The sequence below is a fragment of the Zalophus californianus genome, chromosome 6 (assembly GCF_009762305.2).
Source record: "Zalophus californianus isolate mZalCal1 chromosome 6, mZalCal1.pri.v2, whole genome shotgun sequence".
Classification (NCBI taxonomy): domain Eukaryota; kingdom Metazoa; phylum Chordata; class Mammalia; order Carnivora; family Otariidae; genus Zalophus; species Zalophus californianus.
This window is the reverse complement of record NC_045600.1, coordinates 97,485,295-97,498,349: the sequence shown is the minus strand read 5'-3', so window position 1 is coordinate 97,498,349 and position 13,055 is coordinate 97,485,295. Positions and strand designations below refer to the sequence as shown.

General features: G+C 35.6%; 1 protein-coding gene across 9 annotated transcripts in view; it reads left to right on the top strand.

The window, feature by feature from the left end:
- Nucleotides 1-13,055, top strand: part of ZNF280D (zinc finger protein 280D) — a 131,628-nt gene that overhangs the window by 82,113 nt on the left and 36,460 nt on the right. For 7 of the 9 annotated variants that reach the window (XR_003515561.2, XM_027568947.2, XM_027568950.2 and 4 more), the window contains 2 exons: nt 4,059-4,177; nt 4,327-4,363. Coding sequence is in view for 8 of the 9 variants with exons in the window: in XM_027568947.2 (XP_027424748.1) it covers nt 4,059-4,177; nt 4,327-4,363 (156 nt within the window). In the remaining variant the exon portion in view is untranslated. Of the gene's footprint in view, nt 1-4,058; nt 4,178-4,326; nt 4,364-4,482; nt 4,947-4,974; nt 6,218-13,055 lie in introns of those variants that run through there. The other 2 variants (XM_027568951.1, XM_027568954.2) reach the window with 2 other exon arrangements.

Genomic DNA, 13,055 nt, shown 5'->3' with positions numbered 1-13,055 from the left:
ATAGGGAGAGAAAATTTTGATTTAGTTTTAGAAATATAGTAGTATAAATTCTAAAACATTTACTGATTTCAGGGAAATGGTTTAAGATTATATTAGATGTTGCCTTTACTGAAAATTTTTATAAGAATAAAAAGGGTTTTTTTCAAAAGATGAGATTTTGGTTTGATTTTTTACCTTACTGTTATCAAGCTCAGTTATGTGTGTGTGTTTTTAAATGAACTGTATGATTTTAAAGATCTGGAATACTTTTCTTTCAACTGGAATAGGTCTGAAATAAAAAACTGGTCAATTTCTGTGAATGGACATAGCATACTTAGGATTGTAGAACAATAATTTTTGTGATTACTCTTTTGTCTGAATGGAATATGCATTCTTTGGCTATTTATTATACATCTGTCAGGTACATAATATAGCAGGTCTTATGAAGATGATACTGATGAATAAATCTTGGAATCAACCATCAGGGAATGTATAGTTTATTGGGTGGGAGATAAGGGGTGAATGTATAAAACTATAATAAAGCAAAACGGACCTTTAGTAAGTGCAATAGGGTCTTTTTTCCAAAGGGGAGGGTGATAACTTGGAATGATCTGCATAGGTGTTAGATATACTTGGCTTTAAAGAATGAGTATTATTTATACTGATAGAAGATGCACAGAGGCATTTGAGTTAAAAGAAATAGCGTGAATAAAGGTGCAGAAATGAAAGTGTACTAGGCATACAGAGGGAATGGCTAGTAGTAAATGGATGGAGCATAAAGTTTAGATAATAGTAATAAGATTGAAGTCTGGAGTAGTAGTTTTAAGCTTAGAGCTAAATTGTGAAAGTGCTGAAAATAAGGTTAAGGATTTTGGACTTAATTTGGAGAACGTTAGAGAAACTTTGATATTTTATATAGAATCAAGTGATACTGAACGAAGTTTCAATAGTAAGGTAAGTTATAGATGCATGAATCCTATAGATTAGGACTATTGTAGTTATGAACAATTTAGTAGGGCCTAAGTTAAAATGATGAGGCAGTATTACATCATGTTTAAGAATATGGGCTCTGTCTGGAATCAGAGTGCTCAGTTTCAAATCTAGTCCTGACCTTTATCAGCTATGTGTCCTTGGTAGTTTACTAAGCAAACTTTTTTTTTTTAAGATTTTATTTACTTATTTGACAGACAGGTAGAGAGCACAGGTAGGCAGAGAGGCAGGCAGAGGGAGAGGGAGAAGCAGGCTCTCTGCTGAGCAGGGAGCCTGATGCAGGGCTCAATCCCAGGACCCCGGGTTCATGACCTGAGCAGAAGGCAGCCGCTTAACCAACTGAGCCACCCAGGCGCCCCTTACTAAGCAAACTTTATAAAAAGGTGATAAATTATAGCAACTACCTTTTTAGGTCATTAAAATATTTATGTGTTTATTTATTAAAGATTTATCTATTTGAGAGAGAGAATACGAATGGGAGGAGGGGCAGAAGGAGAAAATCCCCAAGCAGACTCCCCGCTGAGCACAGACCACCCCCCCAACGCAGGGCTCCATCCCACAACCCATGATATCATGACCCCAGCCAAAACCAAGAGCTAGACACTCAATCAACTGAGCTACCCAGTTGCCCCAAGTTGTTAAAATATTTAGATAAAATGATATGTCTAAAATTGTTAGATTGGCACAGTATAGGTACTCAATAAATATTATAATATTCTTGCCATACTGAATATTTTAAGGAAGAGACAGATAACTGTAGTTTGAGCTCTACTGTTGGAGGAAACATCATAAGAAAGATCAGTCAGGAGAAGTTGATTTGGGGAAGAAGTACATGATTTTAGTTTAATGAAGGTCAGTTTTAATGTGCTAATGTGACATCTAGGTGTAGATATAGAGCACACTGTTAGACTAGAGCTTTAGGGGATAAGTTAGTCTAAAGTATGTTACTTGTTTGTATTTTGTATATTGGCAAAACTTAAAATTTTAAAGTATGTGATGAACTTCAAAACCGTATTTATGCTTTGTTAATAAGTTGACAGTAACGATGATCACATTACATGATCTATTTTTTTTCACCTAAGCAAAAATCACTTATAAGCAGGATTTCAAAGAATCTCATGGAGGAAGAGGTGCAACCAGAACAAATAAGCGAAACAAAGCCATCAGTTACTACCATGGCTTCTCTCTAGTCTGACCTGCTGAGGCAGGATGATCTTGACTTTATTATTTTCTCTGGACCTGGGTTCTATTTTCCTTCCTTAGTGCAGACCAGCTTTCTCTATTGGTGACTTGAACATACTAGTCCCAGTCTCCTACATCTTCCCAGATCAAGAAATTTGATTATAAATCCCAATTTTACAAATCCTTGTTTAGTGAAGGCATGATGAGTTAGGCATTCCATCCCTGGTGCAAGTAACTATGACTAGTGGAATAGTAATTTACCTACTACTTACCATTGAGACTACTTTTGGTTTCTGCAAGGGCAGTTTGTTAATAGAGAAGACTGTATAATTAGTTATTAAAGTTAAGCTTTTAAGTTTAACTTAAAAATATTCCATTTAGAAATCTAGTACATTTTAGTAATCACTTTCAAGAGGACTTTTAATTAATGTTTGATAAAGTTCATTTAAGTTGAATAAATTTTTTAAACAGTTACATTTACAATTCAAGTTCCTTAAACACCTTAACATCATTTACACATTTAATATATTTGATTTTCTTTTAAACAGCATTTCATATGCTTGACTCATAAGATCCAAAGTGCTTAATCTAGTAAATATAATAAATTAAACATATAATGGTTTTTTAAGTTCTTTGAAACATTTCCATATTTTTGCAGGGTTAATAATATTTTTAAATACCTTTCAACAAAAAATCAAAAGTTTAAACACAATTTGAATTAGAATCTGAAGGCCAGTGTTACATCCTGTATGCCAATTGTGTTTAAATATTTCAAGTAGCAAATGCTACACGGTCTGATCCAATGAGTATAAAAACTATTCCTGAATTCAACAAAGAGTATTGACGGCTTTGGGAATTGTTTCCAAACATTTTTTTAAATTTATGATCATTACAGATTTCGTTTAGGAACTGCAGCACTCAGTGGAGTTTTGTTAAGGAACAAGTAATTTAGGCCCCAGCTAGTGGACCAGGTCACCGTGCTGATATGCTAAGGACCAAGCTTTGGACATCGGTAGTGAATTAACTACTTTAGTTAATTCAGTGTTAAATGAGAATAATGCCAACCTTGGATGGTTTTGGTGAGAATTAAACTAAAAATATATGGGAAAACCTTTAGCACATGGTACACAATTGATGGCAGCTACAACATCATCTCTTTTAAAGCCTTAACGTTTCTCTCCTAATTTTTTCATCACCTAAATAAAACACTAGATTGTAAGCTCCTTTAGAGCACAGACTATATTTTTTGGTCATCATTATAATCACAATGCAGTATAATAGTACAGAATGTATAAAGACAGCCTCAGTAAACATATATTGAGTGAATTAATACTATATCCTTGCTTTGCAGATGAACAGAGGCACAGATAGATTGTGACTTGTTAAAATGACACAAGTTGGGGTGCCTGGGTGGCTCAGTCGTTAAGCTTCTGCCTTCGGCTCAGGTCATGATCCCAGGGTCCTGGGATCGAGCCCCGCATCGGGCTCCCTGCTCGGCGGGAAGCCTGCTTCTCCCTCTCCCACTCCCCCTGCTTGTGTTCCCGCTCTCGCTGTGTCTGTCTCTGTCAAATAAATAAATAAAATCTTTAAAAAAATAAAATGACACAAGTTGTTAGTGAGGCCAAGGCTGGGCTGTAGGTCTCCTGTCACCTAGTTTTTAGCATAAGCAGTAAAAGTTTATAAAACAAAAATACTTTCTGTAAATAAATGGTAGCATAATTTGAATATGGCTATTCCATTTTCCAGAGAATCATTTCAGTTATATCAAGTTTTATAACAAAAACGGGAGTGACAGTTATGACATAAAAAACAAATTATAGAAAAATAATCATTGAACTTGTGTATGGATTTTTATAAAAGATAAAAACCTTTTCTTTTATACTATTTCCTTTTTTTTATTTTTATAGGGGCATTACTCTAGTGTGCCTTAATTGTGATTTCATAGCTGATGTTTCTGGCTTAGATAATATGGCCACACACTTAAGTCAACATGAAACTCATACTTGTCAAGTTGTAATAGAGAAAGGTACGTATATATAATTGTATTACTTTGGATTTTTGATATTTATTCCAGTATTTTTGGTCAGCCACATATGGGCTCTTTACTAAATCGTTATTCTCACTCATCATATTTCATGTGCTGTTTTAAATATAAAACTTTTCTTCTAATTTCAGTTTCTGTTTGTATCCCAACTTCTGAACATCTTTCTGAGTAAGTTTAATTTTTACTTCAGTGCATTTTACTTTGATGGATTTTAGCACTATTGCATTTTAAAATGTATCATTAAAAGAAATGAAAAATATTAAAGTATTTTTTTTTTTTTTTTAAAGCTGCTTGTTGAAATAGGTTCCTGCTCTTTGGAGCTCGTGACCTGGTGCAAGACAAGTTGGAATTTCCTAAGTTCAAAGTTCTGAGATGTTTTCTTACACAAAGGCAGTTAAGCAGCCAAGTTCATGACACTAGCTCTCATTATTCAGCAATTTTCAGCTTCAAATGGGACTAGATTCTTATTCCACCTTATCTTTGTGTCAGGTTGACATATCTTAACATATGTTTTGGGTTTTTTTTTTTTTTTTTTCCAGTTGGCTCTCTCCAAAAATAACTTTTGTTGCTATGGTCATTTCTTACTTTGCTTAAAATAATTTGTGTTTTTCTCTGCTGTACTTGCCTTCAGAATAATACATTCCAAATGATAATGGCTGTTTGTCTTTTTGTGTTTTGTCTGCTTTCGTAATTTCTTATAAGTCTTAAGTTTTTAGGCCAGATGATTGTCTTTTTCCTCATCCGTTGTCTGTCATTGTGCTATTTTTCTTATTTTTCAGATGCAGAGGCAGCCCAGAGATTTCAAAAAATGTCCAGGGTACACCTGGACAGTGTCCCCCTTCGATGGACACAACTGATGCCTGTTCTCTCTTTTCAAGGAATGTGAATAATTTGACTGTGGGACCTGCTGTAGGTTGTGGTCTCAAGAAATCAGATTTTGGGGAGACTCCCTTCCTTCATGGCTGGTCTCCCATCAGGCTGATGATGATTTAGCCAGGGATGGTCTCAGGGCCCACCAAATTGAGCACACCTTCCCACTGGGGGCTTTGGCTCTTGATCTTAAGCTTGTGGGTCGCTTGTGGCCAAGAAAACCCCATCAGATCAGTGCTTCAACATCCAAGTTGAAGTATAGTCATTTTGGCTCCTGCCTTTTAATCTTCATCTAGCATGAATGCAGTCCAAGGAATACAAAAGCTCTCTGGTTGTTAGGAAACCATGGTTATTTTCATGTCCTTGGAACAACAGGTCTCTAAAATTATGTTCCAAATTGCAGTTATTTTTCTATCATTTAAAATATATTACCCAGTACTAACTTTCTAGTTTTTTAGGAATACCAATTCTCAGATTTTTGAATTTTAAAAAATTTAATTTTGGTAACTTGGTTTTATGTTCTCCAAATTTACTGATGTCTATTTTATGATGTCTATTTTTATATTCTTTTCTTTAAAACTGTTGTTTAGTGTTTGCTTTGTTTTGTTAAGAACTCCAAGAGATTCTCTGGAATTCTCTATGGATTCCCTTATAGCTGCCTATTTATAGCTTTTTATTTTGGCTGTTGTTCAAACCATTCGACATTATTATATCCTCTGTCTTACTTTGGGATTATTATGATCAATATTATCTTAATAATTGTGGGTTTTAAAGTGTAAAGAATTGGCAAAACCTCTTCTTGCAGACCTTTAAACAAGTTTTAAAGTCACATATTTGTACATCTAATATATAGTATCTACTTAACCAGTAACATAGTCTCTTTGGGTAAAGGTAACATTAAAAATTATGGGGACCAATAATGTAGTTGTTTATATTTTTTATATATATATATATATATACATACATATATATCTCCTCATACATATGTATATTTTAAGAATTTGACATTTGTTTATTTTAGTTACATTAAATATAGACCTACTAAACAGTTTTGATGCTATTAATTTCTTTTAATAAAAAATTGTATTGTTTAAGTGCCTCAGGAATTATTTACTAATAAAGAATTCATATGAAAGCTCTAGATTTATCATATAAATAGGAGGATTGCTTTAATTGTTTTATGGAGGCCTTATTATCATTTGGCCTACAAACTGAAAGCTATATCTACTTAATGCACCTTACATTGTTTTCCTCCAGGACAATTGAAAGGTCACTATACTATACCAATTTCTTGAATCTTAAAGACAAGCAAAATGCCTTTTGTGATCTTACCTGCTGTGAGGACAGGCAGGCTCTAAAAGTATGACTCAATTATGTTTTTTACTGTAAAATCAGAACTTCTTTAATTTTACTTAGAAAAGAAATTTAAAGCTAATTTAGATGACTGCATGTGCTCCTTGCAAATAATAATCAAAAAAAGTTCAATCCACTAGTGTCAAATTTCCCAACTAATTAGTACTGTAAATGAATGATTTTCCAAAAGCTCCCAAAGTGGCTTGTTTCTTAGCAAGTGGACCTGGTGATATGCTAGTCTTTATTTCCTTATTTCTAGGATGTTTTGTCATTCATCCTTCTTCTACCCAATTTTAAAAATATTTTAAAATTTTGCCCAGAAGCAACAACTTCTTTCCATTTGTAACAGAAGTTTCTTTTTTGTTTATAAATCCTTGCTCTACCTTGGTTAAAGCTCAAAAATATGGTAAACTACATTCTTGATATCACTGTAGGAGTACTGCTTTGTGTTCTTTCCTAGGACTCTATCTTATAGTATTATCAAGTTCATTTTCTTAAATTTTAAACTCTTAAAGTTCTATCACATATAACTTCCTTTTTAAAAAGTTGGTATAAATAAAACACTTAAGGCAGTTGGTACAAAATTTGCTTATTATACGCAGTTGGTTGAATTTTAATTTGGTGCTGATGAGTTACCATCAAGTTTATTCACCTGATCAGAAATTGTCATTTCATGCACGTGTGTTTTTGGTTACCACCAAATAAAAAGTGAAGTTTAGTTTGAATCCATCGCCATTCTTAGAAAAAATGGTTCCTAAACTATAGAGACTTAGGATTCTTGCCACATTTTTGTCACATTTTGGCAAAACACCTTGCTGCTTTGGGCCTCATTTATTTATTCAGTGATTTCTCGAACATCTACTTTGTGCCGATCTCTGCCCTTCTCGAACTCATGTTTTATTTAGTGCTGAAAGGCAATAAAAAGTAAATAAAACATGCAGTATGTTAGACTGTGGTCAATACTGTAGAGGAAAATAAAGTAGGGAAGGGGGATAAAGAGTACATGGTGGGAGTTGGTGGTCAGAGAAGGCCTCACTGAGACATGACATCTGAGTAAAGACCTGAAGGAAGGACTGCAAGGAGAATGGGTTGGCCACAAATGAGTGAGCAAGAGAGAATAGTAGGAGATGGGGCCTGCAAGGTAATGTGGGCCATGTATGAATTTGGTTTTTACTCTGAGATAAGAAGCCATTCATTAGAGGATTTTGAATAGTGGAGTCCTGTATAACTGAGTAAAAACTACAATCAACAAAAAACCTTAAATAGAGAAGAGTGTTTATATTACTCTAGTCCCTGTCTTGAGAATAAACTACAGAAGACCAAGGGCAAAATCAGGGAGACTAGTTGGAGGGCTCTTGTAATAATCTAGTGGGAAATGGCAGGGGATCAGGCTAAGCAACTAGCAGTGTGGGTGATAGAGGTTTGATTTTGGATATATTTTGAATTTATTGATAGTTTGAATGTGGAATAGAGAAGATGTTGAGGGTGACATCATAGTTATTTAAGCAAATGGGAAGATGGCATTGATACTAATTGATATGGGGAAGACTAGGAAGAATAAATTTGGAAGGGAAGATGAAGACTTTGGCTTGGGGCATGTTTTAGTTTGAGATGCCTGCTAGACATCCAAATAGAGATGTCATAGTCATTCACTTATGTGAAGTGAGGGGAGTGTTCTAGGCTGTAAATATCACTGAACATTTTTAAATGTCATGGGAATGAATACAAGTAACACCGGAGAAAGGTGAATAAAATTGGTATATCACTGTCAATATCTTGGTTATGATTTTGTACTATAATTTTGTAAGATGTTATCATTGGGAGAAACCAGACAAAAGGTGCATGGAGTCTCTATATTATTTCTTACAACTACATGTGAATATAAAATTGTCTCACAACAAAAGTTAAATTAAAAAAAGTCGTGGAACTGTATAAGATTACCAAGGGACACAGTAGAGATAGAAGGTAAGGTCCACAGATTGAGCCCTGGGGAATCTGACAATAGAGGCTTAGGGAGATGAAAAGGTATTGGCAGAGGAAACTAAGAGGGAGTGGCCGATATAAAAGGAAAACTGGGGGAGTGGTGGTTTCCTTTTTGTAAAATATGAGTGCAGACATATTGTAGAGTTCTGGGATTCTTTATTCAATATTGGTCATACATACCTGTTAAAATTTGTTCTTAGTAGATGAGTACAGAGTGCCACATATCTTTATCTCTGGTAGCAGAAACTTTTGACCTTGAGAAAACTAAATGTCAGCATTACTCCTCAGCACCTTAACTTCCCTACATGTACTCTCATAAAAGTAATTCTCTTATATTTTTACAAAAGAAAGTAACTAGGTCATTGTTTCCCAAACTGAATTGTGGAACTAGTGTGTCCGTAATTCATAAACTGGGGGGAAAGTTTCCATGGTCAAATAAGTTTAGGAAATGCAAGTTAAAATTAAATAGATTCTTTAATATAGGATTTTTCCTATATTAAAAATATAATTTTTCCACATCCTGCTAGATGTGGGCTGTATCAACAAGTATATTTATTTGACCCGGGAGTTTTTTTCCTTCAATACTTATTAACTTTCTGACATTAATTTTCATACAATAAGTATGTAGAATGCTGATCTAGAGGGATCATTCTTTGGATTCTCTGAACTGGGGAATAAAAAGTAGTTGTGTAAGGTGTTAACTAAGATGGACTCCTACTAGACATTTCATTCATGTTTATGAATCTTTGTAAGGTAGAGTTTATAACTGGATGCTAGCAATGTACATATATTTTTAGAAATTACAGAAATAAAATGATACCCTCTATTTATAAAATCTAAGAAATACATAAGGACAGACCAGTTATTAGCTTATTCTGCCTCTGAATATAGCAGCAAGGGGCTTTTTTTGTTTGTTTGTTCTTTTTGGAGGGTATGGTTACCTTTCATGATTTCACACTAAGATATTTAAGAATCTCTCATTTATTTGTAGCTTCTCTTTGTTACTCCTTATGCTTAGTTCATCAGTATACCCACTTATTTACTTTTCTTGAGACTATTACTTTTTCCAGTCTTTTGTTATCTGTTAAGGAGTTTCTTACATTGTAAAGTTTTCCTTCTTGCTTAAACAGTGTCAGGAGGTCTTCCTTGATACTAAGATTAGGAGTTTTTATACCCAGCTCTACACTAAACCCTCTCAGAGTGCTAAAGGTACAGTGGTTGAATAGCACAGGCCCTACAGTTGATTGCTTAGTGTGGAGTTCCTACCCTGCTGTTTACTAGGGTGTATGTGACCTTAGGTAGGTTACCAGATGTCTGTGCCCCATTCCTCATTTGTAAAACACAGTTAACAACAATACTTGCTCATAAAGTGTTAGGGAATTAAATGAGTTAGTATATGCCTATAGTACTTAGAAAGTAGTTGGCACATAGGAAGTGCTATACACATGTAAAGTTATCATTGTTACTACTGTTATGTTACTATTCATTATTTTATTTCTGCCCGTATTTTATTCATCTTCATTAGAATAACTTCAATTTTCAATCTGAGCTTCCGATACCATTTCACAGATCACTTGTGTTAACTTTCTTTTTCTAACCCAGTGTGTGTGTGTGTGTGTGTGTGTGTGTGTGTGTGTGTGTGTGTGTTTTGGAATTACTGTTGAAGCAAACATTAGTAATACCATTAGATTTTTGGTATCTAAAGCTCACCAAACTTCTACTGTTAGAGAATATCTGTGAATGCTCCTAGGTTCACTTTAGTCATAGCTGTCTTTTCCCCCTAATTATACTGCCTTATACTGATTACACTATGGCTCTTCTCATATTTTCTGTCCAGCTCTCTGATTTTGAGATCCTTCTGCAGCCTCACTCTAGTCATTTTGGTATTTGACTACCTGAGTTTACTCTCTGCAGACTTGGAGAAGCTACTGTGACATCTTTTCTGTGTCACTTCTGCTGCTATAAACATCAGGTTGCATGTGCCCTTCAGATCTGTATTTCTGTATCCTCTGGGTAAATACCTAGTAGTGCAGTTGCAGGATGGTAGGGTAGTTCTATTTTTAACTTTTTGGGGAACCTCCATACTGTTCTCCAGAGTGGCTGTACCAGCTTGCATAGGAACCTACTGTTTTTAATCCTCCACACTGAAAACTGTCTCCCTACCACTCTGAAGTGTGGTGTCGTTAAAGGAGTGCAGCTTTGAAATAGGCAGTCCTAGGTTTAAATCCTAGCTGGGTGTCTAACCAGCTTGTTGAGCCTCAGCTTCCTCATCAGTGAAAGGTCTCTAATAAGTCTTTGCAGGGTGGTTATAAGAAATGGAGACTGGGGATGGTTAAATCATTAACAAAAAATTGAAGTTACTTAGTTAAATATTTAATTAAAATTCCTTAGCACTGGCCTGCCAAAAAGTACTTAATAAACGCATGTTGTTGCCATGGCTGCTGCAGCTATTGCGCCAGTATGACTCCTGCTGTAACAGCTCTTCCGGTTACTGCTCCCACTGTTGCTGCCGCTGCTGCTGTTCCTACTGCAGTTCCTGCTCCCGCTCAGAAGACCCTGGCAATGGCCTGTCCGTGGCAGCTTCTCGACAGTGAGAGGTTTAGTGCAACCCAGCTGCACCGTAGCTGTTGGTAATTTGGATTTACAGTTCCCAGGTGGCGCAGTCCATTCTCGCAGACTGCCGCGCCGTGGGCTCTTCACTGCAGTTGCATCAGTCGCATGCGTCGGGTATAATTCTCCAGCGTCAGATCGAGTGTAGTTCTGACTGTTCTGGTCTAGGGACTATGAAACAGCACCCTTGTTGGAAACTAGTGCAAAATGCTCTCTGCTGAGGAGGAAAACATTCCTCTGAGCTTATAGAATCCCCTTTTTAAAAAGGAGGAAAACATTCCTTTGAGCTTATAGAATCCCCTTTTTAAAGAAAACTTTTAAAATTATTGCCAGGCATTCATTTCCTGGCTACTTAGTCAATATTACGAGGCTTATGTAAATGTGTAATTGTGCCAGTTAGCAGTAGTAAAGTGGCTGTTCCTTTTGTAGACCTTTGAAATTTAAAAATTTGCTTTTCTCAGATGTTAGATCATAATTCAATCATGGAATTGTACTTTCCTATTTGTTTCACCCTTATTTCTATTTTTCTTCTTCCTCTATCTTCTCCAGTACATCTATCTGGGTATATTACTTGTAACATAGAATAGAAGTAAAATTTTAGGTTTTGCAAGGTTAATTTTCAAAAAATTTATTTAAATTTTAGTTCACATACAGTGCAATATTGGTTTCAGGAGTAGAATTGTGTGATTCATCACTTAATGCGACACCCAGTGCTCATCACAAGTGCCCTCTTTAATATCCATCACCCATCTAGCCCATCCCCCCCACCTCCCTTCATTAACCCTCTGTTCTCTACTGTTAACAGTCTCTTATGGTTTGTTTCCCTCTCTGTTTTCCCCCTTCCCATTTGTTCACTTGATTTCTTTCTTACATTCCACATATGAGTGAAATCATACGGTATTTGTCTTTGCCTGACTCATTCACTTAGCATAATACACTCTAGCTCCGTCCACATCATTGTAAATGGTAAGATTATATTCTTATATTGCTGAGCAATATTCCATTGTATATATGTCCATCTTCTTTATCCATTCATCAGCTGATGGACATTTGGGCCCTCTTCATAATTTGACTATTATTGATAATGCTGCTATAAACATCAGGGTGCATGTGCCCTTCAAATCTGTATTTTTGTATCCTCTGGGTAAATACCTAGTAGTGCAATTGCCGGATGGTAGGGTAGTTCTGTTTTTAACTTTTTGGGGAACCTCCATACTGTTCTCCAGAGTGGCTGTACCAGCTTGCATTCCCACCAACAGTGTAAAAGTGTTCCCCTTTCTCTGCATCCTCACCAAACACCTATTGTTTCTTGTGTTGTTAACTTTAGCCATCCTGACAGATGTGAGGTGATAGCTCATCTTGGTTTTGATTTATACTTCCCTGATGATGAATGATGTTGAACATCTTTTCGTGTGTCTTTTGGCCATCTGGATGTTTTCTTTGGAAAATGTCTGTTCATGCCTTCTGCTCATTTCTTAATTGGATTATTTGCTTTTATGGGTGTTGAGTTTGATAAGTTCCTTATAGATTTTGGATACTAACCTTTTATCAGATATGTCATTTACAAATATCTTTGCCCATTTTATGGGCTGCCTTTTGTTTCCTTCACTGTGCAGAAAGTTTTTTATTTTGGGGAAGTCCCAATAGTTCATTTTTGCTTGCCTCTGACGACATGTCTAGTAAGTACAGCCAGGGTCAAAGAGTTTGCTGCCTGTGTTCTCTAGGATTTTTATGGTTTTCTGTCTCACATGTAGGTCTTCCACCCATTTTGAATTTATTTTTGTGTATGGTGTAAAAAGTGGTCCAGTTTCATTCTTCTGCATGTTGCTGCCAGTTTTCCCAACACCATTTGTTGAAGAAACTTTTTTCCAGTGGATATTCTTCCCTGCTTTGTTGGAGATGAATTGACCATATAGTTGTGGGTCCATTTCTGAGTTTTCTCTTCTGTTCCATTGATCTGTGTGTCTGTTTTTGTGCCAGTACCATACTGTCCTGATGACTATGGCTTTCTCTGTAATATAGCTTGAAATCTGGAACTGTGATA